Source organism: Equus caballus, chromosome 6, assembly GCF_041296265.1.
Source record: "Equus caballus isolate H_3958 breed thoroughbred chromosome 6, TB-T2T, whole genome shotgun sequence".
NCBI classification, from domain to species: Eukaryota; Metazoa; Chordata; class Mammalia; order Perissodactyla; family Equidae; genus Equus; species Equus caballus.
Window position 1 is genome coordinate 47,485,478 of NC_091689.1, and position 25,083 is coordinate 47,510,560.

Sequence of the window (25,083 nt, forward strand, 5' to 3'; positions counted from 1 at the left end):
CCAGGCCATACTCCTGTTTCAAAAGTTTCCTCTTTGTGGAAGCCTTTCTTCGTCAACTCACCATGGCTCAAATACCCGATGCACGGTATTCCATAGGGAGGCTCAGGTGCAGAGTAGACCTCTCAGTTCTTAGGCCTTTGTAGTCTATCCTGCTTCTCCCCCTATTAGATTAATCCCTCCACTCCTCCACCCACCCACCCATTCACCCACTCATTCGTCCATTTATGGGTGACCTATTTAATATCACAGGCACTTTCCCAGGCAGTAGATTGCAAGGATGCACAAAGATGGGGCAGTTCCCCATTAGGCAGTGACCAAGTCATCAGTGAACGTAGTTAGCAGGTACATGCAAGATCAACCGAAGTTTGGAGGGTTTCTCTAGCAGGCGTGTATGTTGGGACTGAGGAATGAATCTGAGGCAGAGCTGGTCCATGACATGATCCATGGCCTTGTCGGGTCAGGAAAGAGAAAAGATAGGGAAGAAGAATAAAAAACAGATCAGGAGACAGGAGAGAAGAAGAATCTTGTCTAGCAAATTTCACATTAGCATCCTGACAGCAGTGTGTGTGTGTGTGTGTGTGTGTGTGTGTGTGTGTGTGTGTGTTTGTGTGTGCATAGTAGGGGCAGGATGGCAGAGGTTAACAGGTAAGGAGGAGGTGGTCCAAGAAGGTGAGTCTTAGCTGAAGCTGCCCCATCTGTCCCGGGGACTCTGAGTTCTGTCCTGGTGTCACACAACATGACTGGAAAGGGACAAGCCTGGACCTCGAAGCCCAGTCCTAGCTTGACCTCCACTCTGCCCAACCACTCAAAATAACTTACCTTACACACTTGTCTTAGACCCTTGGCTTTTAGTAAGAATAGAAAGAAGAAACAGCCATATGAAGATTGCTCAAGTGCTTGTTTTCAAACCAGTGCTGAAGACATTGTCTGTTATGTTATTCATTCCTCTTAGGATTCGATTTTGGTGAAAAAAGGTTTCTTTCTTAAACTAATGGTAGGTTTCCCTCTGTGGATATATCTATATCTATATCCATATCTCTGTGTACATCTCTATCATCTATGTCTATCTAGATCTAGATATATGGATAGAGACATATAGATATGTATAGGTATATATTTTTTGCCTTTTCAGGGAGAAACATATCACTTTTTCAATAATAAAAATAAATAAAGTAAAACAAATATATGCTCATTAAATAGAATTTAGCAAACAGAGAAGCATAGAGGAAAATAAAACAGGCAAAATTACACTACCTAAAACAACCTCTGATTAATATCTTACAGTATTTTTAATAGTCTTTTGTACTATGTATAGGTTTAAAAAATAGAAGTAACCACATGCATGCGCAAATTTGAATCCTGCTATTTTTCAAAGATAAATTTAACCTTGAATTATATGACTAACTTGACCTTCAATGCTAGCAAATTTGCTCTGTTTTATGCTATTCATTTTCTATTTCCATTTGAACAACTGTATTTTATTTGCATCTTTTGTTTGCAATCACCTCAAGTCCTACTAAGAATTCAAGAGTTGGCCTTCTAAGGTGGAGCAGTGCACTCAGTGGTGGGGGCACAGACCGGCGTGTCCAGAGCAAGGGGGGGTGTCTGCAGGGGATGGGGCCAGCAGGGGAGTGTGGGCCAGGTGTTGTCATGTTCATCGCAGCAGGAACTCCGGGGGCAGGAGAACCTGAAAGGTTGTAGGGATTGGGAAGGGGAAATGGGCGATACAGCAGGTCCTGAGGACAACGGAGAGGCATCAAGGAGTACTGGAAAGCATACGGCCTCGCAGTCCTGCATCAGCTGTGGGATGAGGGCAAGTCACTTTTTCTCCTTGAGCTTCAGATTCCTCATTTGTAAAATGTGGATAGTAACACATCCTTTGCAAACTTGGTGTGAGGAGTCAATGAAATAACAAATGTGAAGTGCCTCGTATACAGAAGATGGAAAACAAAAAACGAGCTGTTACTATAATTGCAGCTAGGAATTGTGGTAAATGGTGAAACCAACTCAAGGGGCTTTGGGACGGACGGTTCAGAAATGAAATGCAACTAAGACCACTTGCCCCCGGCTCCACTTGAACAGGGGATGGGAGGGGGACTGTCTCCCAGGAGAGTACAGAAGAAGCTGTGTCAGCAGGAGGTGAAGTTCAAAATGAAACTCCTTAGGTGTACAGGGCTTCTCTGGGCATAGTGCAAATACACAGGAGGGGAGAGGATGAGGAGGGGCCGTGGGACCCCACCTCCTGTCTTGGGTGGTGCAGGGCTTGAGTGGAGGATTTCTCTTGCACAGTGGATTGCTGCAGCAGTGACCTGAATAGGGACTGCCTGCCCCCACTCCCCCCACAGGGCTCAGTCCTCACTCCCAACCTGTCTCCTGTCTGGGCCCCCACAGTGCTGATGTCCGTGCTCAAGTGCCCCCAGGGTCAGTCCTTCCCGTCCATCACTCCCTTGATCCAGTCCATGTAGTTGAGCACTTTGGTATAGAAGCCGTACCCTTTGCCACACCCAATGCCCCAGGATACGATGCCTGTGGCCACCCAGTGATGGGTGCGATCATCCCAAACCACATAGACGCCACCACTGTCCCCCTGGCAGACACTCTGGGGCCGCATCTTATCCCCAACACAGAACATGTTGTCAGAAAACACCTCGGTCCTCTGCTTCTCTTGGAGCCAGGCCTTGCAGGCCTCCCTTGGGGCTACAGGCAGCCTTGAGTATTTCAACTCAGTAGTTAGCCAGCCCATCTCCACACCAAACCCGCTGACATAGCCCCACAAGCCGCTGACATAGAGGGTCTCGCTGTCAGGCAGACAGATTGGGAGGAGGCTGGGGCCAAGAGGGACACTGTGCTGGAGCTCCAGGAGGGCAATGTCCCCATTGAAGTTGTGGGACTCGTTCTGATGGTAGTCTGGGTGCACCACCACGCGGCGCACAGGATGGTTCCCCAGTTTCAGCATCTCATCTATGTTCGTGTGGCCCAGGAACACATTCACGCTCCGGTTCTTCCCAGGAAAGATGCTGTCCTTGGGGTAGATGGTGTGGGCAGCGGTGAGGATCCATCTGTCTCCCAGCAGGGCCCCACCCCCACGGCCGTAGATACTGGTGAAGGCTTGCCAGGGAAAGTTGCCCAGCTTAGCTCTGGAAGATCCAAGGACATCCTGGTTGTGGGTGATGGGAGTGACTGGCCGTCCACAGACTGGGAGAGGAGAGGAAAGCGTGAAAAACCAGCAGCCACAGCAAGAGCCGTTTATTAAAGACCCACTTCTGTGAAGTGCACTCCCTCCTGCCTGCTCAGCCATTTTCAAATCACTTGTTTAGACTCTTGGTGGGACCATCCCTGAGCAAAATGAGGCAACAAGCACTTTGTCCTCAGTGCTTCCTGCCTTTGTTTTCTGGGTCATTTCCCCACTTTTAAGATCTCCCACTACCGCCCACCCTCTGCCCACTCCTAAAGCACAAGTCAGGCTGCCCCTAGAGCTTTCTTTGGGTCAGGAGTAAAATCTGAGAAGTTTACTCAGATTGGGTTAAAGATAATACTTTGACTCAAAAAAATGGGTTTCAAAGACGGTGGACTTGAACCCTTGTATATTGTTGGTGGGAGTGTAAAATGGTGCAACCATTGTGGAAAACAATTTGGCAATTCCTCAGAAAGTTAAACATAAAGTTATGATATGACCCAGCAATTCCACTCCTAGGTATATACTGCAAAGAACCGAAACAGATGTTCAAACAGAAACTTGTACGTGGATGCTCATGTTAGCATTATCCATAAAAGACAAAAAGTGGAAACAACCCAAATGTCCATCAAGTGATGAATGGATAAACAAAATGTGTTATATCCTTACAGTGTAATTCTATTCAGCCAGGAAAAGGAATGGAGTACTGATATATGCCACAATGTGGGTGAACCTTGAAGACATTATGCTAAATGAAAGAAGCGAGACACGAAAGGCCACATATTGTATGATTTCACTGATATGAAATGTGCAGAATAGGCAAGTCCAGAAGGCAGATTAATGGTTGCCAGGGGATGGGGGACAGGAGAGTTGGAGGTGTTTTTTTTTTGTAGGAAGACTGGCCCTGAGCTATCATCTATGGTCAGTCTTCCTTGCCTCTCCTGCTCTGGGCCTTCTTGGTTCCCCTTTTCTTCCTCGCATCTGCCTGTCTCTCCGCTTTCTATTCTAAGGCTTTCTTTAACCCCTCTGTCCCACTCCCACTGGCCCTGTGTACAGCTGAGGCTTCCTGGGGAAGCGGCCTTGGTGACCCGCTGGCAGGTCACTACTCACCAGGCACACAGTGAGGAGCCTCTTTGCTGTCCTGTGTCTCCTTCCAGGGGCCCTGTGATGTGCAGCCGAGAGTCCCTGAGGAATGAAAAGAGGGTAGGCAAAGGAACAGTCCTCAGAACTGGGAGGAGTGGGGCCAAAAGAGTAGGAGCCCAGAGGGCCTCAGGCCTCTTGGTGGGAGCGAGGCAAGTAGGAACCAGTTCCCCAGTAGGTGGGGACTCACCTGCTGGCACTGCCTGATAATAGGGCTCCTGGCAGTGGTTCTGGATCTTGGAGGGGTTGTCTCCAGGTGTGTGTGTGGCCTCAGAGCCCCCATTGGCCTGGCTTATAGGCCGACTGTGGTTCATACCTGTAGGAAAACAGTGGGCATTAGGACCCAGAAAAGAACTGCAAATGGGCAACGCAGGGACTGATTCTGGCCCATGGCCATATTTAGTTTGATCTGCACAGTTTTCTGTTTTAAAAGCATTTGAACTATTTTTCACTGATCAGATTGTCAGTGCTAAAAAAAATTTGAAAATAACTGTGATAAGTAGGGTATGGGGAAACAGGCATTTTCATACATGATTGATCCGTGGGAGCATAAATTAGCAAAACCTTCTCGGAGGAAATTTGGCAATATCAAAATTAAAATTGCAAATGTTGGGGCCGGCCCGGTGGCCAAGTGCTTAAGTTCGCGAGCTCCGCTGCAGGCAGCCCAGTGTTTCGTTGGTTCGAATCCTGGGCGCGGACATGGCACTGCTCATCAGACCAAGCTGGGGCAGCATCCCACATGCCACAGCTAGAGGGACCCACAATGAAGAATATACAACTATGTACCGGGGGGCTTTGGGGAGAAAAAGGAAAAAAATAAAATCTTAAAAAAAAAAATTGCAAATGTTTTTGACCTAGCATTTCCATTTCTAAGAATTTACCCTCATATATGTGCTCAAAGATGTATACACAAGGCTATCCATAGCAGTACTGTTTGTGGAAGTAAAATATCTATCAGTGGAGGACTGATTAAGTACATTATGACGCAGCAAACAAAGGAATATTATATGCTCATTAAAAAGAATCAGGCAATGCTAGCCATATGTATATGGAATGATCTTTAAGATATATCCTTGAGTGAGAAATGCCAAATTTAAAACATTGTGAATATTAGACAACACACACACCCACGATATTTATATTTGAATGGCATAGAAAGTCTTTGGGAAAATGTCTGGGAAATGGAGAACAGGGTGGTTTCTCGACAAGGTAGCCAGGGACTAAGGGCCAGAGATCAGAAGAAGACTTACTTTTTACCACATTGTTTCTTTTTGGAAATTTTTATCACGTGCGTGTATGATCTTTCCAAAAATTCTGAGTTACCATTTGTAAATCTAAAATTTCACGTAAAAATCTAGATTTTTGGCTTCTCTTGAAAAATGAGATGATCTGTAAGCGCTAGGCGAGTAGATTGGCATGGAAACAACTGCTGGAACTGAGCAATGGCTGCCCCTTTAACCGGGCCGCTCACCAGCAGGGGCGGTGCTGGGGCAGGGTAGGGTTGGGCCCAGGTGTCCCCGAGCCCCGAGCCTCAGCAGTCGCTCAAGCTTCCACTTGTTGCTTCAAGATATCACGGGTCATGACTGTGAGCAGAGACTGCAACCCTAGGAGGGACACTTACCCACGGCTTGGTAGAGGGCCAGGAAGCCCTTGTGGAGGTGAGTGGTCCTGTCCTCAGAGGAGGCAGGTGCACGGAAGGTCAGCCGCAGACTGCTCGAGGACACAAACTCCTTCTGACCAGGGGGGCTGCCCAGTGGGGAGCCCTGCTGCCCACAGAACCGGCTTGGATCCATCCCACTGGCTGTGATCTGAAAGGGGAGGGGCGGGGGAACGGCAGGTGTGGGGTGATTCTGCACCACAGCTGGTCACAGGGTCGTGTTGTAGGCATGAACTCTAGCCCTGTCTAGAAGATCTGCACACCTCTGGGGCTCTGGAGCCTAATTCGTGGAGTCTTGCTCAACTAGCTTCCTGTTCCATTACTAACTCCCAAGTTTCTTTGAGACATGACCAGATGCCTAATATATTTCTTTAGCCTACCATAATTATCTCATAAAGCCCACCATATTAACCTTCTTTCAAGAAGCTCCTTGGGAACCCCAGGGTTCCCAAATAGTCCACTGGATTGTAAGTTCTAAAAAGGCAGGAACTACATGTCTTTTGCTCACCACTGAGTCTCTGATGCCCAACATGGTGCCTATAGCATCATAGCTTTGAATCAATGAACATACAGATAAGTCACTCCCATCTGGCTTCCTCCACCCCCATCGCCCTCCACTTCTCTGAGTAACTTCCTGTGGCCAACATCTATGAAGCACTAAGACCTCTGCAAAGACTGAGCCTCTGGGATTCTGGGCCTTTCCTGTTTTTCTTCTTTGGAGTGTCCCTGCTCTTATCCCAGGAACTGTAAGTGAAGCCCCGACAAGGTGTGGGAATCTGAGGACACAAAATGTACATGGTGTGGATACGCTGGCTATTGCTGCTTAACTTACATTGTTCTTAAGGAGGTCATCTCTGTTTCAGTCCCCTTCTGACTGCCTTGCCCCTGCTCAGATCCCTTCTTTGGGTTCCCTCACCCAACGAAGGGCACCTTGGAAGGGGTTCCTCTGCCATGCTCCCTGCTTAATCTCTATTCTGGGCACACAGCTCACTGCTCAGCTCATTTTATTTCTGATTTTCATATTGATCCACTTATCCTGGGTTCTTGCTAGTTCTTCATTCCCTCATTCTCCCAAAGACTCAAATTCCTTCATGACTCCATCCAGCCCATTTCACTGTGATCACATTAACTGGGAAAAAGGTGGTATGAATAAAATTTCCTAGTCACCCCAAATGCCTTGCTTGGGCACATCCCAAGACTGTTTTTTTTTCCTTAGAACATCAACAAATTTGAGCCCATATTTATGAGGCCTACCTCTTGGAGAAGAAGCATTTTGCTCTAGGAAACTGTCCTTTACTGATCTACTTGGTTGTAAAACCCTCCAGTTTTCTTTTTATCCTTCCTCATGAGTTGTTGGCTAAATAAAATCACTTAGGAGTCTAGCAGAGTAGAATGAACACTGACTGAAAGTTAAAAGCCCTGTGTTAAATTCTAGACTTTGCTCCTAACTCCCTGTGTGACATGAGGAATTCCCTAACCACCCCACATCTCAGTTTCCTCTCCTATAAAATGGTCTGTGCAGCCTCTTCCAGCCAGGACAACATCACGTCCAATGCTGCTCTCCAGTATCTGCACAAAGAGCAGTGGTGAGGATGATACTAAATACCTGCTTATTCAAAATTCATTCTGTGTGTGTCCTACACTCATGGCAAGCTTGGATTTCATTCATTCTTTCATTTATTCCTTCGACAAACAGTTATTGATTACATTCTGTGTGTGAGACCCTGTGCTAGGTGCTGGGGATCCAGATATCACTAAGACAGAGTTCTGCTACCGAGGAGGCCCCAGTCTGGCTGAGGATACTGCCAAGTAAAAAATGAACTAGACTAGTGTGTTGAATTCTGCATTCAAGGTGTGTGTGTGTGTGTGTGTGTGTGTGTGTGTGACTTGCTCGGGCAGCAGAGAGGGAGAAGAATCCTGTTCCTGAGCTTGAACTCTCTCGATGACAAGGGAAGCGTCAGGCTGGGATTAAAACCGCCCATGACTGAGAAGAACAGGGCTCACGGTGGGTGCTCAACAGACATAGGCTGAATTGAATATAGTCCTGACTTCCAGTTGAATCTGAAGGAATAAATACATGCATTTATCTCCTTTCTCACCTCAAATCCCTCTAATGTGACAGCAAAGGGATAAAATGGTGTACATGATCAAGGATAAAAAAGTGAGAGGGGATGACAGCAGATGAGAGATGTCAACATTTTGGAAGGTGGAATGGAGATGGACAAGAGGCAACCTGAGTCTGCAAAGGTGGAAGCCAACATAAAGAAAGCAGCTTCTCTTCACAGAACCCTGGAAAGTTTCAGAAATTGGGATAACCGGGAACCCCCGAGGATGAGGATGACAGACAGAGAGCCTATGTAGTGAGACCTCAGAACCCTGTGCATCCAGACAACTCCCTCTGGCTCACCCTCTCAGGAGACCTGAGCGTGAGCCAGAAACCCTGGACTTGGGGTCCCCCAGCACACTTGACAGAGGGGCTGAAGGCTGGTACTGAAAACAGGGATTAGGTGAAAGTCTACACATCAAACAGTGAGGGGCCCTCCCCTGCTTGTTTACCAGAATGCTGGCGACCCTGAGCAGGCGACCAGAGCATTCCTCTCTGAGAGTGGCTGTCCCCAAAGAAAATACTTCCTCATGTTGGCATTTGGGAGGCCCCCCCATAGCACATCTAGGTCACCTTGTTGGTAACCCTATTTTCAAACCTGTTGTTTCACAAGTTTTAGCTATCCACACACAGCACCCAATGCCATTCTAGTACTTCACTCTTAAATAGGAATGGCCAGCCAAGGATTGTCAGACATTGTGAGAAAGTCTCTAATATGGAAAGCAGAGACCAAAACAAGGGAACAGTAAAAAGGGACTTGAAGAAGTAGAAATAACACAGGGCACATAAGAAACGTTTTAAAGTAATCCCAATAGAAGGAAAAGAGTAAGTATTGCCTCTATGAAAGAAGAACAAAAGTCTATAAAAAGGCACATTTAGAAAATAAGAATGAGTCTTTAGACATAAAAAAGTATGTTATCAGAAAAAAAGTTAATTAAAAAATTGGTATTTAGGAGTCTGCCCCCTGGGGCAGCAGTTAAGTTTGCATGCTCCGCTTTGCTGGCCCAGGGTTCGCCAGTTCGGATCCTGGGCACAGACCTAGACTGCTCATCAAGCCATGCTGTGGCAGGCATCCCACATATAAAATAGAGGAAGATGGGCACAGATGTTAGCTCAGGGCCAATCTTCCTCAGCAAAAGAAGGAGGCTTGGCGGTAGATGTTAGCTCAGGGCTAATCTTTCTCAAACAAAAAAAAGGTAAAAAAATTTGGTATTTAAAATGAGGGATTCTTCCAGAAAGTGGAACAAAAAGACAAAGAGATGGAAAACAGAACAGAATGGACAAGAAAACGAAAGAATCAGTCCAGAATGTACAACAGCTAAATTAGGGGAGTTCCAGAAAGAGAAAATAAAGAAAGCAGAAGTCATTCTTCTACTTAAAAAAACATTAAAAAATGATTTCATTAAAATCATTAAAAAATCATTAAAAAAAAAAACCAATACAAGAACATTCCCAAAATTGAAGGACTAGCTTTAAAAAGTCCCTGGATTAGAAACAACCCACATCAAGGCACATCACAATGAAAGTTTAGAGTACTGGTAATAAGGGAAATATTCCAAAAATTCTAGACAGAAAACACTAAGGATCAGGAATCATAGTGGCATCAGACTGACAAATAGAAACGGCAAGCAATAGTATATATTGGAGTATATGAAGAAGCCATTTGGTATAAACCTAGTTTGGCCTGACTTTTTTTCCAAAAGGGCCAGACTGTGGCCATTGAGCATGCATTGTATATCTGCTTTAAACATTTACTATGGCAAGAACAAATGGCCTTAAGATAAAGGCGCAACTTCCCCCCACACTGGCATTTCCTTAAGGATAAGCATCTCTCCTTAGGCTAGGAACTGATTGCTGTGCTCACCTGTGACCACCCAGCTCACCTGTGACCACCCAGCTTGAGACAACAGACCTGCGACCATGCTGTGTCCACCAAGACGGCAGATCTGCTACCTGCTGTGTCCATCAATCACTGTGCCAACAGAGTGACTATTGTAAAAGGGACATTTCAATCATATGTGAAACATCCTGTTTGGGGGTATATAACCACTCTGTGCACCCCACTTCTCGGTGCGCAGGAAGAAAGGCCCCGGGCCCCGGGCCTCAGATTTTAGCTCAGAATAAACTCACCCAAATTTTCATTTATAGATTGGTTATGGATTATTTTCATCGACAAGACTTAACAACACTAGAGCCAGAAGACAGGGTCACCAAGATTCTGAGAGCAAAATGACGTCCAACCTAGAATGCAACCCAGACCAACTGTCCATCAACTGTGAGGGCAGAACAAAGACATTTAGGGGTCCGTGAGATCCTCTAAAATGTATTCCCTCATGCTCTTTCTGAGGATAATGTGCTCCTCCAAAATGAGGGAGTAAAGCCAGAAAGAGACTGATAGGGGATTCAGTTCCAACCCAGGGCAGGTAGAGGCAATGCCCACAATGGGAGGGAGGGGACTGCTCGGATGTGTGCAGGCTCAGAGGGCAAAGAGCTCAGACTGAAGACAAATCATCAGGAGACCTCAGGTGGGATGCCACCAATTGGAATACAAAGGAGGATGGAGAGACTGCGGGTTCTACTTGAACATGTCGGGAAGAGATTTACTCTCCTGGCTAAGCGTTTGGGGGGGATTAGTTACAGAGAGAATTAAGCAAACTAAAAATCAAAACAAAAACAAACAAAAACCCCACAGAACTCCATGCAATTATTGACTCCTGGGAAACCCAAAAGTTGGAGAAGAAAGGAAATATAATTATTGTACACCATGTGCTCATATGTGAATACTTTAAAGTCAATAATGTAAATAATAAATATAGATTCAACTAAAAATGATAATATAAATAAACTGGGAGGATGGGGGAGGGGAAATGTGGGGGTGAAGGTCTGAGAGAGATAAAGCTCATCCCATCTTCTGCAGGTGAAGTTAACAGACAATACATAAAAACCCCCTCCCAAAACAGAAAAGGCACGTTGATAAATAAAAATGGCAAGCAATATGGTATATTGGAGTAAATGAGGAAGCCATTTGGTGTAAACCTAATTCGGCCTGATTTTGTTTTTCCAAAAGGACCTGACATGGCCATTGAGCATGCATTGTACATCTGCTTTAAGCATTTGCTATGTCACAAAGGCAAGAACAAATGGCCTTAAGATAAAGGTGCAACTTCCCCCCACATTGGCATTTCCTTAAGGGTAAGCATCTCTCCCTAGGCTAGGAACTGATTGCTGCACTCACCTGTGACCACCCAGCTTGAGACAACAGACCTGCCACCCTGCTGTGTCCACCAAGATTGCAGATCTGCTACCTGCTGTGTCCATCAATTGCTGTGATGTGAGACAGGGCAGTCTCATGACTATTGTAAAAGGGACATTTCAATCATATGTGAAATATGTTCTTTGAGGGTATATAACCACTCTGTACATCCCACTTCTTTGGTGCCCTTCCTTCCATGGGGAAGGATGGCCCTGGGCTATATGGTCCTCACATTTTGGCTCAGAATAAACTCACCCCAATTTTGATTTATAGATTGGTTATGGATTATTTGTATCAACATTTCTTGGTGTAGTCACAGCAGGATTTCAGAGAAACCCATCCGAGACCACTGGGAATCTACACTGGCAAACGCACTGGCATTTGCTACCGATAGGGGCCCATTGAGCCTCCCCAGATCACCGCATTCTTCAGGTGACCCTGGTGAGTTCTCCTGAAAGCTAGACCTCCTTATTTTAAGTTGATGGTCCAAGAGTTTATATGAGCTGGTTAAGGTCTTAAGACTAGGTGTCTTAAGGGGGTACCGGTACATATCCTAGCCAGAGTAAGCTAGGGGGAGTTCCTAGGAAAGAGAAACCTGTGGGGAATTCCTAGGCCAGGGGAGCCTAGAGGGAACTTTGGAGTGAATGGGGCAGGCTGACCTTTTAAATTTGACTTTAAATTGGAAAGAACTGTGTTTATAAAGTCTGAACAAACTGCTTGATAGAGAAATGAGAGACTGAACGTGTTCAGCTCCAGAGAAAAGGGACACTCTCCTCCTGGCTGAAAAGGCATTCTCAGGCAACTGAGGACCTCAGCGGGAGTGTCAGAGGATCAATCCTTGTGATGTGTAGTGGTCCCATAGGGAACTCCACTCTTATTCACGTTAATTAATCACAGGCTCGTCTGGGACACACACATAAGGGCTGGTCACCCAGATGCTCCGAGACCCCAAGGTGGTTTTAGACTGCCAGCGGGAGAAACCGACGCACGTAAGCAGCACATTTTCTGACCCATTACACTGTCCTTAGAAGTTGTTTGGACTTTATAACAAAACAGAATTGAAAGAGAAGTGGGAAATCGAGCTTCTAAAAAAGCCCAATCAGTTCCAAAATGGACAGCCTCTCCTCGGAACTTGAGTTGGCTTCATGTTGTGACTGCAATTGCTTAACAAAAGGGGATATTCCCAAGCCAGATTCCTAAAGCCGAAAAAAGAAAGAGAAAAAAAGAACCTGGGAAAACAAGTTTTTCTGCTGAGGTCTGCTATGAGAACACGGTAGCCCAGCAATCTAAGGAAAATCTTTGTTGTATCTGTCTGTTGTTTATGTGTGTGTCTATATATGTATGTCATAAATGTGTGGCCTTTTACCTCCGGATGGTACGATTTCTAAAGAGCTCCATTCAACTGACTTAAAGTAAGTGCTTACAAAAATTTTTCTAAATGCAACTAACCCAAATGTCTTTTAAGTTAACATGATATGAAATAATCTTTGGTAAATGAAAGCTTGTTTAAGTTTGTTGGTTTGATTAAAACAGGCCTGCCCTCAGAGCTTTCAGCTTTGGATATCATACAGACACGCGGCCTTTATTCTGTTTCTCGGTCAAATAAGCTGATGTTCTCTCTTACAAAACTGGTTAACAAAAACAATAACTTAAAATGATGGCTAATTTTGTCTGTCTCATCAAGTCTTATAGGCAATCTAAATGATTATTGAGAACAAGTAACTAAACAGAAGTGAAAATGACTTGGGTGAACGTCTAACAATAATTATGTGTTACCATGTACAGACTTAAAAGAGCTTCCAGAATCTCTCTGGTAACTGGAAACTTTGAAGTTTGCTAGGTTAATTTAAATGATAAAGAGTCATTAAATATCTAGAGCATCTCTAAATAAGATAGACTGTTGGACATTAATTACTAAATATAAGTTTATCTACTTCTGGCTTCTTATTACAGAAAAACTAAAAGGTGTTTAAGTGCATTATTAAACATGTCTTAAAAGGTATTTATAAATTGCCAAACCACAGAATGCTAATGTAAAAGTGGTTTATAATTGCTCACTTCTTAGTTTTCACTAAAAATTAAGGTTTTAAGGGTTAAAAATTCAAATATATGTTATTAAAGCCACCAGAAATTAATAAGAAAAACATATTTGTATTCAGAGTAAGGTGTAAGTTTTCAGTCAAAAGGTATAAAGATTGGAAATATTTTTGTTTGGTTAAGAAAGATAAATTTGTCCTAAAGTACTAGGAAGAAAAACAGAAGGGCATGGGACAAATTTTGAATGTAAAAGAAAGTGACAGAAGGTTGGTGGAAGTAAAACCCTGAGGAGTGTTGTACATGGTCAAGATTAACGATTAAAGCTAAGATTACAATAAATCTAATTAAGTGAATAAGGTTTAATATCAAAAGTAAACTGATGCAAAGTTAAAATTTGGCTTTCTCTCTTAAAAGGATAACTTTCTTCAACTCTTAGTCTGTTCTTGATAAAGAAGCTATCAAAAGTTTTTCCTTTGAGTAAGTTTACCTAAAAGACAGAAGATCTGTGTTTTATTAAAATAATTTCCTATGTTAAAAATACTGAGTTCTCTCTATTAAGGATTTTGACTGTTTCTGTTGTCACTTTGGTTAAATATTATTACGAAGGACTTTTTCAGTTACCCTTGTTTTACGGTGACAAGATCAGCAATCCCTTGATCTTGTTTAAATGTGTTTTAAAATCTTTTGATATTTTTGTCAAGCTCTTAATAATTCATATTCTAAATGAAGGCTTTATTTGACGTTCTTTGAGAATTTTCAGAGGGCCCTAGGACTTCTCAAAGAAATTTGTTCTCTCTTCCTATAAGGGAGGGATACTAATCAGGCTTGTTTGGTGCTAAATTGCATGGGAAGCATTGTCAAGTACATGATGATAAACCTACTTAGGTTATATTGTGTAGGTAAATATTATTCACTATTTTAAGCCTGCTCCCTTGCTTCCAACATCACAAGGGGAGAAGACCATGACTGCATTCTATTAGTTAATTTGGTTTACAAATCGGTCTTGCTTAAAAGATAAGCAAAGATGTTATCAAGCTGGATATGCTGTACAGCCTCAAGAATGCCTGCTACTTTCTATTAACTCTGCTAACCCAGTAAAAGATTTCCTTCTATAGGCTCAAGAAATTGCCATGGAAGAAAAAATATGTATATATAAAGGTGGCAACAAAAAGGGAAAAACTTTTGGAAACTTTCTCCCAGAGTAGCTCATATAGCCTATACTTGTTGTGCTATATGCCCAAGATATAATCTAGGAAAACCACTTCATGAGTCATTAGGCCTCTGTTCCCTTCCTAAGGGACCCTTTGAGGTATTACAATTGGGCTTTGGCCAAATGTCACCATCTCAAGGATGAATATGTCTTGTAATGATATGTATGTTCTCACATTTTGTTGAGGCCTTTCCTTGCAGAAGAGCGACAGCTTTAGCTAAATTATTATTGAAAAGGATAGTTCCTGTTTGAGGAATTCCTACTGAGTTACACAGTGACTGGGGAACTCATTTCACCAGACAAATAACCAAATCTATTTGTAACATTTGGCCAATAATGCAGGATTTCCACTGCGCTTACCATCCCCGATCCCCAGGATTGATGGAAAGAACTAAAGGCACAAACAAAACTCAATTGGCAAACCTTTCAGAAGCAGTAACTCTCTCATGGCCAAAAGCTCTTCTGCTAGTGCTCCTTAATCTTAGATCTATACTTTTTGTAAACATCGGCTGTCTCCTTTTGAAATAATAATAAAACAGCCTGTACAATTAGACGAAGAACCAACTTTGCTTAAGGGATATATTACATTGTTGTCAGGGTCTTATTGAAGTGCTTAAAAGAAATGAAAGATTGGTAGCTAATTGTTTCACAGAGAACTCCCAGACCCTAAGGATCCTGGACTATAACCTGGAGAATTTATTTATCAGAAGAGACATCACATAAAAGAGTCTTTGCAGCCTGTTGAAAAGGACCACGTCAGGATGAGAAGAAGACGGCATCTGTGTAGACAGCTGTCCCAAGACTCCAGACCAGGCCTGTATTCCCAACCTTATATCTCCTCACTTAAACCTGTGTTATCCTTAAACTGTATACTATTTTATAGTTGTTCCATTTAAGGTTTTGGAATACTATCATACTTAAAGAAAGTGATTAATTTGGAAGACTGGTCTTGAAGGCCAGGCATTTATTGGGTGTCTCCTAATGGAACTCAATGGTTATGTGAAACAAATCTCTGGCCTTGGGTACCGCCTGGATGGCTAAAACACTGCATCCTGAGTTTCCCTTGGATGTGGGGAAGGATTCACAGTGAGTTAACACCTGTTGCCAATCTCCCTCTCTTTAAGGCCAGATGGGCTCATTCAATGGGGAAGGAAGGCCCCAGGCTACATGGTCCTCACATTTTGGCTCAGAATAAACTTACCCCAATTTTGATTTATAGATTGGTTATGGATTATTTGCGTTTTGCATTGACAATGTCATTTATACATGTGAAAATGAATACCAGAAGAAACAGCTACGTGAATTGTAAACAGTTGCCCCTGGGGAGTAGCCATGCGATGGGAGGTGTAGGCTGGAGACCACTGTTTTTCATTATAAGCCTTGTAGTACTCCAATTAAAAGAAAAAAACTATGTACGTGTATTATTTTGATATAAATAAAATTTAAACCAAAAGATAAAAGTACTGTTTTCAAAGTGTCCTTATTCTGAATAATGCCCCAGTTATGTGAAGTTTTGCGATAGCTCCTCTAAGTAAACTCGAACAGTTATCTGCTCTTTTGTTACTTTTTATGCCCAGCTTCCTAACCTGACAGAACAGGCACTCAACAGATGCTTGATGGTGTATTTTTAAAACTGACGTGTGAGTCCTCGCTTTTCTACTCTAGGGATTTGCAGCATTTGTGTATCCCTTTGTAAGGCTTCAAAGGCAGTGCCTGTCCTGCTGCCCTCTCCTTTGCTCTGTGGGGCCTGGCACAGGCAGGGACAGGGCGGCCGGTGGGAGGCTGTGCACTGGCGTAGACCCTCGCCTCCTAGGTAAGCCTGCCCTGTGCCCCTGACTCTCCATCCATCGTCTGTAATTCAGGGCATAGCCACATCCCACTGCCCCTGGGCTCCAGGCCAGGAGGCTCCCTCCCCAGACTCCCTCCAGGACCCCCACCCCAGCTCACTGTGACAGAGTCCCTCTCACAGTCCTGGGATGGCTCCAGGTCAAAGTCTTGGAAGACGAGCCTCACGGCAAAGCCCTCTGGAGCCTTGATGTCGATGGAGCTCTCTTGGCCTTTGAGGTAGGGCTCTGGGTACCCGGGGGATGTCAGCTTCTGGGGTAACTGCTGGGCCAAGAGCACGGAGCCCTGTGTGGGGCAAGCCTGGAGGACTCCCCAGAGGAGCAGCCACCACCTGTGGGTGGGGGAGGGCAAGATGAGTCCACACAGCCATGGCCCGAGGCTTGAGGAAATATGAAGTGTGGGGGCAAACAATACTAAAGGATCGAGAGGTCTGGCAAAGGCACTTAGCAGCTGTGGCTCCAGCCCTTGAGGCCTGGGCACCTGCTGGCTACTCCCTATTGCACCTCCTCACCCCAATTCCTTCAGCCTCCTGGTCGGCCTGAGCTTGGACCTGAGCTTTCCACCACTGCTCGTCTCCCTGGAGAATCTCATCCAAAGTAGGGGGCTGCTTTCTGCTTCAGCAAACCCCACTCCCACCCTGGGATCCGAGGGAGCAATGGTACAAGCGGGGGACAGTTAAAATATGCCAGTTTCCTGGCTCACAGCATTGAGCCTGACCACCCCCTAGGGAAGGCTGCTAGAGGCACAGGCAAATTCCAGTTCCCCTCTGCATTAACTGGCTCTGTGTGCGTGTGTGGGCGTGTGCGTGTACATATGCCCCTGGGCCCCCCTCCCTCTCCCCACCCTCTTCCTCTCCTCCAGACCTCTCCACAGCACACTCACATCTTGCCTGGGCAGCTTGTGGAGTGGGGGCTTCCCCAGAGATGGTTCCCCCACTCTGAGAACAGGCATCTGGAACCGGACATCTGGGACTTGAGAGGACTTGGCCCAGGCCGTGAAACAGGAAGTGGGGCTGGAGAGGGCCCTGGGGGGAGGAGGGAGAAGTTATTGGAAATGAGTTAAGTAACTCTCCCTGGTTCCCTTTTTCTAATTTTCTGGTTTGAGTGCCACCTGCTGTCTGACTCAGGAATAGCTCGCCCACCATCTTTCAGAGGAAAACTTCTCCCAAACCGCAACAGTGCTCAGAAGAGATTGGGGCACTGACTCTTGACTCTTTTGTATCATTTAAAACTAATTTTTACCAAGTTCGTGTATCATACACAGTGAGGTGGCTCCTTGTGAGCTATGGCTGTCACCTTTCATGGGCCATACCTCTCCCTCCCTGGTCTTTGGACTCATTTATGTTACCAGCCCCCCTCTTGTAAAAACTGAAGTTTGTGACCCGTGAACTTGAGCTTCTTCTGTCCTCTCCCTCCTCGCCAAGCATGCTGGAGACACTCACCCAGGTGACCTTTTGAATCTTGCCCACAAGCCTGGAAGCTGCTTGTCCTGCATGGTCAGGCTGGCACAGGGTGGGGGTTGGGCCCAGACTCAAGCATCTTTAGGCAGATGCTGGGGGCCACCGCTGTGGGCAAAAGCTGCCCTGCCTGCACCTCCAAGAGGGACACTCACCCAAAGCTTGGCAGGGGGTCATGAAGCCCTGGTGGAGACCCATGGTCCTGTTCTCAAAATGATGTGGGCTTGGTGAGCCGAGGAGTTGAAAGAAAGATTTCTTGGACTCTCAAGGTCTGGCAGTAGTGCTCTTTTATTTAGAGAATAGTGTGGAATAGCATGAGGACGGGACCCATGGGCAGTCAGAGCTGCTGCTGCTGCTGCATGGGGACAGGACCCATAGGCAGTAAGAGCTGCTGCAAATGTGGGTTGAGGCTAGGGCTAAATTTAAGGCATAGGTATGTGAGTTATCTGTTTACAACACAAAGGAAAGAATATGTAAAAAAAGTCATTAAAATGGTATCAGTGCAGGTGGGGTCTGGTTATTGGGTGGTCCTATAACATTAGATAAGCATCAGACCGGATTAAGTCAGGACATCCCACGCTTCCCTGAGGATGTTGGTGGGGTGGGGGAGGGGGGGAGAGTCAGCTACATGAGGTTACCAGACAAGCACAATAAACAAGACTTAAGTCCTTGCCGTCCCCATTAAGAATTTCTAGAGATGAGGTCATCCCCCCTTCCGCCTGGTGCGGAGAGAGAGACACCCCCACAGATGGAGACTTCCTTCACAAATGCAAATGTCTCTCATCAAAGGACAAGCAAATTCCACTCCTCAGAGCCTCCTTCCTGTCTGCAGTTTTTAAAAGTAACCAGCCTAAAATAATCCTCATCAAAGGGAGGCAGGCGGAAGGTCAGCCACAAACTGCTCCCTAAGGACATAAACTCCCTGTGACCAGGGGGGCTGCCCAGTGGGAAGCCCTGCTGCCCACAGACCTGGCTCAGAGCAGCCCCACTGGCTGTGATCTGAAAGGGGAGGGGAGGACTGGGGAGACAGGAAGGTGTGGGGTGAATCTGGACCATTGGTGTTAACAAGGTCATGTCATGGGTGTGGACTCCAGCCCCATCTAGAAGTTCTGCACACCTCTGGGGCTCAGGGTCATAACCCATGGTGGCTTTGTCAAATAGTTCTACTTACCCTTTCTCTCTCCAATCTATCAGCCGCAAAGGCTGCTATGTGCTGGGAAGGACTCTATCTACTCCAGGGCTCTTGGTCCACTCTTCTTTCAAGAGAATCTCTGGGAAACCTTAGGGACACTCCCAAGCCATCCACTAGGCCAGCCAGTAGGCTCCATTCAGGCAGTGGAGCCTTGGCTCACCATCGCTGGTGGCTAGGATGGTGCCTAGTGCACGTGCACGGTTGAATCTTGAATATGTGGGTAGAAGCTCTCTGCCGTCTTCCTCCCTTCTTCCCTCTAATCCCTCTTCTTCCAGCCCCGCTATCACTTTGCTGAGTACTTTACCAATCTCTGTGACCTGACTTTTCCCCCTTCCCCTCCTCCTGCAGGAGACTTCTCTACCCCACACAGGGCAACAAAACACATACGGTTGTAACACAGCTATCTGATAACAGAGTGAAAAAATTCTAAAGGTACAAATGTAATAAAAATGGTATACTTCTGGAATATTTTTTAATCCCATAATAGCAATAAGCAGCTCCTTCCAGGTTCTCTCTGGGTCGTCTCAAATGGCCAGGCTCCTTCTCAAGCACCATTCCTTCCCAGAGCATCCTCCTTCCATCCGTAGTCCAAGGGAGAGCTTGGGAGGCAATTCCCCCACCCCCATTTCATGAGGTAGTCTCTGCTCTGGGCCCACGCATGCTGCTCAGGGCCCTGGTGGCATGTTCTCCTCTTTCCCGTTACTCTTCCTTAATGCGTCCCTCGTCTCCATTGCTTTCCTCCCTTTTTCCAGGCCTCTGTGTTCTTGCTTTCATCCTCCTCTTTGATCCAAGCTTTCCCTCTGACAACTTCCTCTCCTCTAAGCATCATATTGCTCCATCATCCTGGAGAGCCTCTGACTTGAGAAGGTAGCTTCCTACTAGGCTTGGGAATTTTTGTCTCTCAAGTAACAGCAGCACAGTGGAGATGAGGACCCCAAATATCGTGGTCAGAGCGTCTGTGTCACCATGGTCACCCGCAGGGAAGGGGTGCTATAGGCCACAGAAAAATCCTAAATCCTCTCAAGTTAATTGGACTCAGGGTTTTACTGCTGCCTCCCTCTCTCCTTTTCCAGCCTTTCCCACAAAGCTGATTCCTATCTTTCCTGGTAGACCACAGGATGGGGCTTCCTCCTGTTAATTCAAATAATTGCAGACTCTTAAATTCTTTGAAAAAAAAAATCAAACAGAGTAATGGGACTTTACCTTTATGCTGGAAAGGAGGAAAAGAGAGTCCTGGAAGTATGCTTCTGATCTAACAAACAACAATCTCACAAGTATTTATGCTTTTTTAATATTGAAGAGGTTAATTTAAATATTGTTTTCGGGGTAATAAATTATCAATGGCCAGCCAGAGTTGCAGACTTCCAAGCTTTATAGATTATATTGCACTGGTCAGATAGCAATTAACTTTGAAGTCTGAATGTCTTAAAGGATTCCTTTGTACAAATTACATTTCCAAAGATGATACAAATATAACATAGAGCGAGATTATATATTTTCACACCAGTGAGACTGAATGTTCCCGATTCCCACTATATCAGAATCAACTTGATGAAGCAGAATCGTGTCTGATTTTCTGCAACTCTAGGATAAGAGGGAGGATGTTCTCCTCATCTTGCTGGGATTTATTTCACGAGCATTTGTGGGGCTTGCTTTTTAAAACCAAGCACCAGAATTTCATCATAGAGTATTTCAAGGGAAAAAAAGGCAAGGCTGAGAAGCTTAAAATGTACAAAAGAAAAGAGAAAGTTAACAAATGGAATATGGGACACGTTATGTTCTTATCTACAATTCTCCTTCACTCTAGGGGAGGTGAGAGGGCTGGGCCCGAGCTTGGCAATGGGGCTGCAGCTGGAGAAGGCTCCAGGAGCAGGAGGAGCAGAAAGTTACTGAAAATATAGTAATTGTCAGGATGACCTTTAAAAAATCTCTAGAATTGACAACACTTGCTGTCTGCCTCAGAGATAGCTGAAATATTAGAAACAGTTTCTACCCCAGTTAAGGCTTGATACCTGTGAGACCAGGAAGGCCTCTTACCTGTCGACACCCAGACTTAACTTGAAGAGAAGCTGAAGGAAAGTTCTGTGGGGGCCATGCCAGCTGCCCATTTTTTAAACGTTCTCTATTTCCAAGACTTTATTTCCATTTCTTTATGACCCTGGTTCTCTGTCAATCGCTCCCTAGCTCGTGGTTGTCTTTATCTCTGACCTTCCCTTCCAGGCCAGGTGCTCTGGGGAGAGGAGCGATGGCCATGTGGAGGCACCAGGACCCAACCTCCTCGAAATGAGGTTGTGGAGAGAGGAAGCCTGGCGAAGGCGAGGAGAATTCACATCCATGGACTCCTCCTCAGTTCTTGGTCTGCACTGTTCCACCTTGCCCCTAGTTCGAAATCTGGAGATACAGCCAACGTTTGCTATCCTGCCTTCTCATTGGATGTCAGAGCACATCAGGTGGCTAGCTGTGGACTGCTTGGTCTAGGGAGGGAAGCCTGACGGCCCTTTGAAGTCCAGCTTGGGCCACTTCTTGTCAATTGCAGCAGAGGGAGGAGGCAAATGGAGCTGCAGAAGAGGAAGCTTCTACTGACACCTGCAGGTAAAAAGCCAGGACCTGCTGGAACTGCCGGTGAAGAAGACGGGTCACAGCATGAGCCCCCAGGGATCTGCCCTGGGACGAAGGGGTGCGGAACCAGCATAGTCTATTGCTTAGGGGCCCCATATTGTGTTTGTCTCTCTGATCGTGCTTCACCCTAGCTGCTTCTTCATTACCGCCCATTGAACCACCCATCAGCCCTGACAATACTGGTGACTTTTGTGTTTATTTTCACCCACCCTGATTGACTTTATTTGAAGAAATTCCTAGAGACAGGAGTGTTCCCACCTCTCTATCATTGTCATCATCTCCCTCAGTGACTCTGATAGGGAGCAAGATTGTTAGTGCCCTACCCATGAGGGTATTAGCTCTCCTTCCCTTTGTAGCTTTGGTGGACTAACTCTATCCAATCTTCCAGAGCACTTTTTAGCGTCCTGTCGGGGGAGCGTATGTCTTAATTTGGTTGGAACAGTCCCAGTTTACACTGATTATCCTGATGTAATTATTAATCTTGCCCCTTTTCCCTTTCAAAGGTGTCTTGGTTTGGACAATAAGTTGTATGGTCATCCTTTATGACAATGGTCATCCAAAGTTAAAGGTGCATTGCGGCTACTTCAGCATGGTGACTGTGCTGCAAGAGTCTTCCCTCCCCGTTAGTCCCACTCACTGTCACCAGTCACTGTGGCTGCTACCCGAGTCTGAGCTCTAGTTACCTGAACCCTTTCTAACAGCTCTGTGCCCAGTGCCTCGATCATCATGCTCCCCTGAGTGACACAATGATAACCCCCTGGAATCATATGTGGGACACATGCTCACCAACACATCTCTGCTTCCTCCCTCTCTACTAAAATCAGAGCCTCCTTTCTTCTTCAGTACTTAAAAAAAGGCGTCTCAATGTACTCAGTTCTGAAAGGTGGGAGGGGGATGTTCTGAGGTCTGTCCACCAGCCATTAAGAACTCACCATGAGAAGGAGCCTGGGGAACATCCCCAACGCGAACCTCCTGCCTCTACCCTGTCAGTGTGGCTGGAAGGGAGGGTAGGGAGGATTGTGGAAGAGATTTGCAATGTGCTTGGAGTGAGGAAAACCAGTGTAGTGGAACAGTATGGTGCCTCATTCTCCTGTCAGCAGCAGTATAGCCTGCCCCATCAAAAAAATCTGTCATCAGAATGTGGGGGCTTGAAGCTGAGATATTTCCTCCCCAAATCATCAAATGAAATAATTCATTTGGCCGCTGGATTGTTGTAGAGGCAATTCCTCATGTGGATGGGAGACTGGACTATCTGTCTCAGCTCCATTTTCCACTCTCCCAGGCCTACGAAGAACTTACCCTTTGGGCTTACGCTCTAGGACACACACACACACACACACACACTTCTCATAGAAGAATCTGTTGCTTCCTCCATTTTGCACGTGGTAATATGGCTCCTCATAAATGCGGCAAGTTACAGACCCAAACAGGGTACGTTCTGGGTCTTTGGCTTTTCCAGGCTGAAAAGGTCCAGGAGAGCCATAGTCCATGGCTACGAAGGGATGGCAGGAGAGTGATGGTCAGGACAGACACAATTTGCCAGATACAGTCTTAGGATCAAGTCTATGCTGTCTGCCGTATGCCAACCCCAACCAGACCTGGGGGTAATCTCCCATGTCCATCTTTTGAGGAGCAGGCTCCTCTGACTGTGATTACTCCCCTCTCCTGAGAGCACTGATACCTGCACTCTTATATAACTCTTGGGGCTCATATGGAGCAGGTAGGAAGCCAGAGATATATCCACAACAGTGAACAATAGTACAAATCTATGACCCATCTGGAGGGAAGACGCCGGTTAAGGCTTGGATCAGGGCTGGAGATCCACCCCTAGTCTTTCTTCAAAGCCTCTTTCCCTATTCTCTTTGGCAGTCTGTGATGGGCAGGATTATACTCTGCTCCTAGCCTTGTGCTCCATTCCTAAGAGGGGCACATAGTGGAGTACCTTGGCTAGCTCATCTTTCTTGGAGATTCTGGAGGAAAGGAGGAGAAAGGACTTAAAAGAAACTCCAGGGCAGGTAGGGTGGCTAAGTGTTCTGATTTGCATGAGGCTGAGGGCTTTCCTAGGATGTGGGGCTTTCAGTTTTAAAACTGGGAAGGTTCTGGGTGAACCAGGAGAGTTGGTCACCCTAAATGGATAGCAGTTAAAGTGCCAGCCAGAGGCTGGGTGGGAAAGAGGGCAGGGAGCCAAGTGAAGAGGCAGTGCAGCTGGTGTCTGGAGCAGTCCAGGGCCTGGATGTGGTCCCTGTTTTGGGGAACTTAACACCTTGAATATGAGGGCTGGTCCTGGTTTCACCCAGATGGTGTAGCTGCAGTGAGTGTTGGGGTCAGGGGAGAAAGCCTCCAGAGGCTTGGGACTGGAGAAGGAGCCTGACAGCTCTGTGTGCAGCTGGTCACTACAGGCCCACGGGGGGCTGGGGCTGGGCAGCTGTGCCCCCTGTCCTGCTTTCAGGATCACCTCCCCTGCACTGGGGTCTCCTCTCCAGCTGGCTGCAGGATAGGAGTGGCTGTTGCTCTGTAGTTTGTGACCGGGGCAGGAGAAGCAGAAGTAGCTGCCCAGTGGCACAGATGGAGGCAGCACGGCTCTTCAGGGCTGGCACAGGATGGGGTGGCATATTTGTCTGGGGAGATAGGAGAATGAGGACTTGATGACTTAGGCTCTGGAGCCTTGGAGAGGGGTACAGGTCTGAGGGAGAGCTAGCATTATTTTCTTAATTTTATCATCATGAGATGCTTTTGCTCACCTTGATCTCTCTGGGGGCACAGGTAGGTGCCGGGATAGGCTATGGAGGCTTTGGCACTGAGCCTCTGAACCGCCTCCCTGACCTCCGAGCTCTGCACTTTCAGTCTGAGGGCCTGTCCTGGTCCCATCTCATTGTGTGATGCCTGGCTCGTAATCTGGTTATAAGCTACTTGAGTGTCTTAGATATTTCTACCCTTGTTCCTTGAGCAACGAATGCATGGGGCAGACTCCAGGCAGCCTAGCGAAGATGAAAAGAACTCCACTTAAACTTGAACTATTGTTCATCTTAAGACAGTTTGCAGTTTAAGTCAAGCCAAGTTAACTGCCTTCTTGAAAAAAAAAAAAATCAATACTCTTTGGAGGAACATCACAGAATCCGTAGTCTTTATAATGTATCTTCATCATGTCCAGGATACAATCCAAAATTACTCCAAATATGAAGAAACAGGAAAACACAAACCGTGCTCAAGAGAGATGACAACAGAGACCATCCCCCAAGATGACCCAGCTGTTGGAAGCAGAACACAAGGATTTTAGCACACAAAGATGCAAAGAAAAATATGCTCATATTAAAGAAAAAAGACAGGAAATGTGAGCAGAGAAATAGAAACTTTAAAAAAGAACTAAATGTAATTTTTAAAGTTGAAAGATGCAA

The 25,083-nt window shown here is 45.9% G+C and overlaps 1 protein-coding gene and 1 long non-coding RNA gene across 2 annotated transcripts; one reads left to right on the forward strand and one right to left on the reverse strand.

Moving 5' to 3' along the window:
- Positions 1-1,270: 1,270 nt before the first annotated feature.
- C1RL (complement C1r subcomponent like) lies at positions 1,271-17,475 on the reverse strand. Its single transcript, XM_005610897.4, has 6 exons — positions 17,304-17,475; positions 16,524-16,752; positions 5,937-6,123; positions 4,506-4,631; positions 4,286-4,360; positions 1,271-3,195 (listed from the first exon to the last, which is right to left on the reverse strand). The coding sequence occupies exons 1-6, from the start codon at positions 17,384-17,386 to the stop codon at positions 2,423-2,425; spliced, it is 1,473 nt and encodes a 490-aa protein (XP_005610954.2). The 5' UTR covers positions 17,387-17,475; the 3' UTR covers positions 1,271-2,422.
- On the forward strand, positions 16,261-25,083 carry LOC138924766 (uncharacterized). The gene is made up of 2 exons (XR_011439977.1): positions 16,261-16,389; positions 21,290-25,083. It is a non-coding gene; the product is annotated as an uncharacterized lncRNA (long non-coding RNA).

What these genes read in the sequence shown, in the direction of transcription:
- C1RL (XM_005610897.4), bottom strand. Translation starts at nt 17,386, where the DNA reads ATGTCCGGTTCCAGATGCCTGTTCTCAGAGTGGGGGAACCATCTCTGG. An exon ending in ACAAGCTGCCCAGGCAAGAT is followed by an intron (nt 16,753 to 17,303) that starts GTGAGTGTGCTG and finishes CCCCACCCACAG; the next exon opens with GTGGTGGCTGCTCCTCTGGG. An exon ending in GGCCCTCTACCAAGCCGTGG is followed by an intron (nt 4,632 to 5,936) that starts GTAAGTGTCCCT and finishes GTTTTCCTACAG; the next exon opens with GTATGAACCACAGTCGGCCT.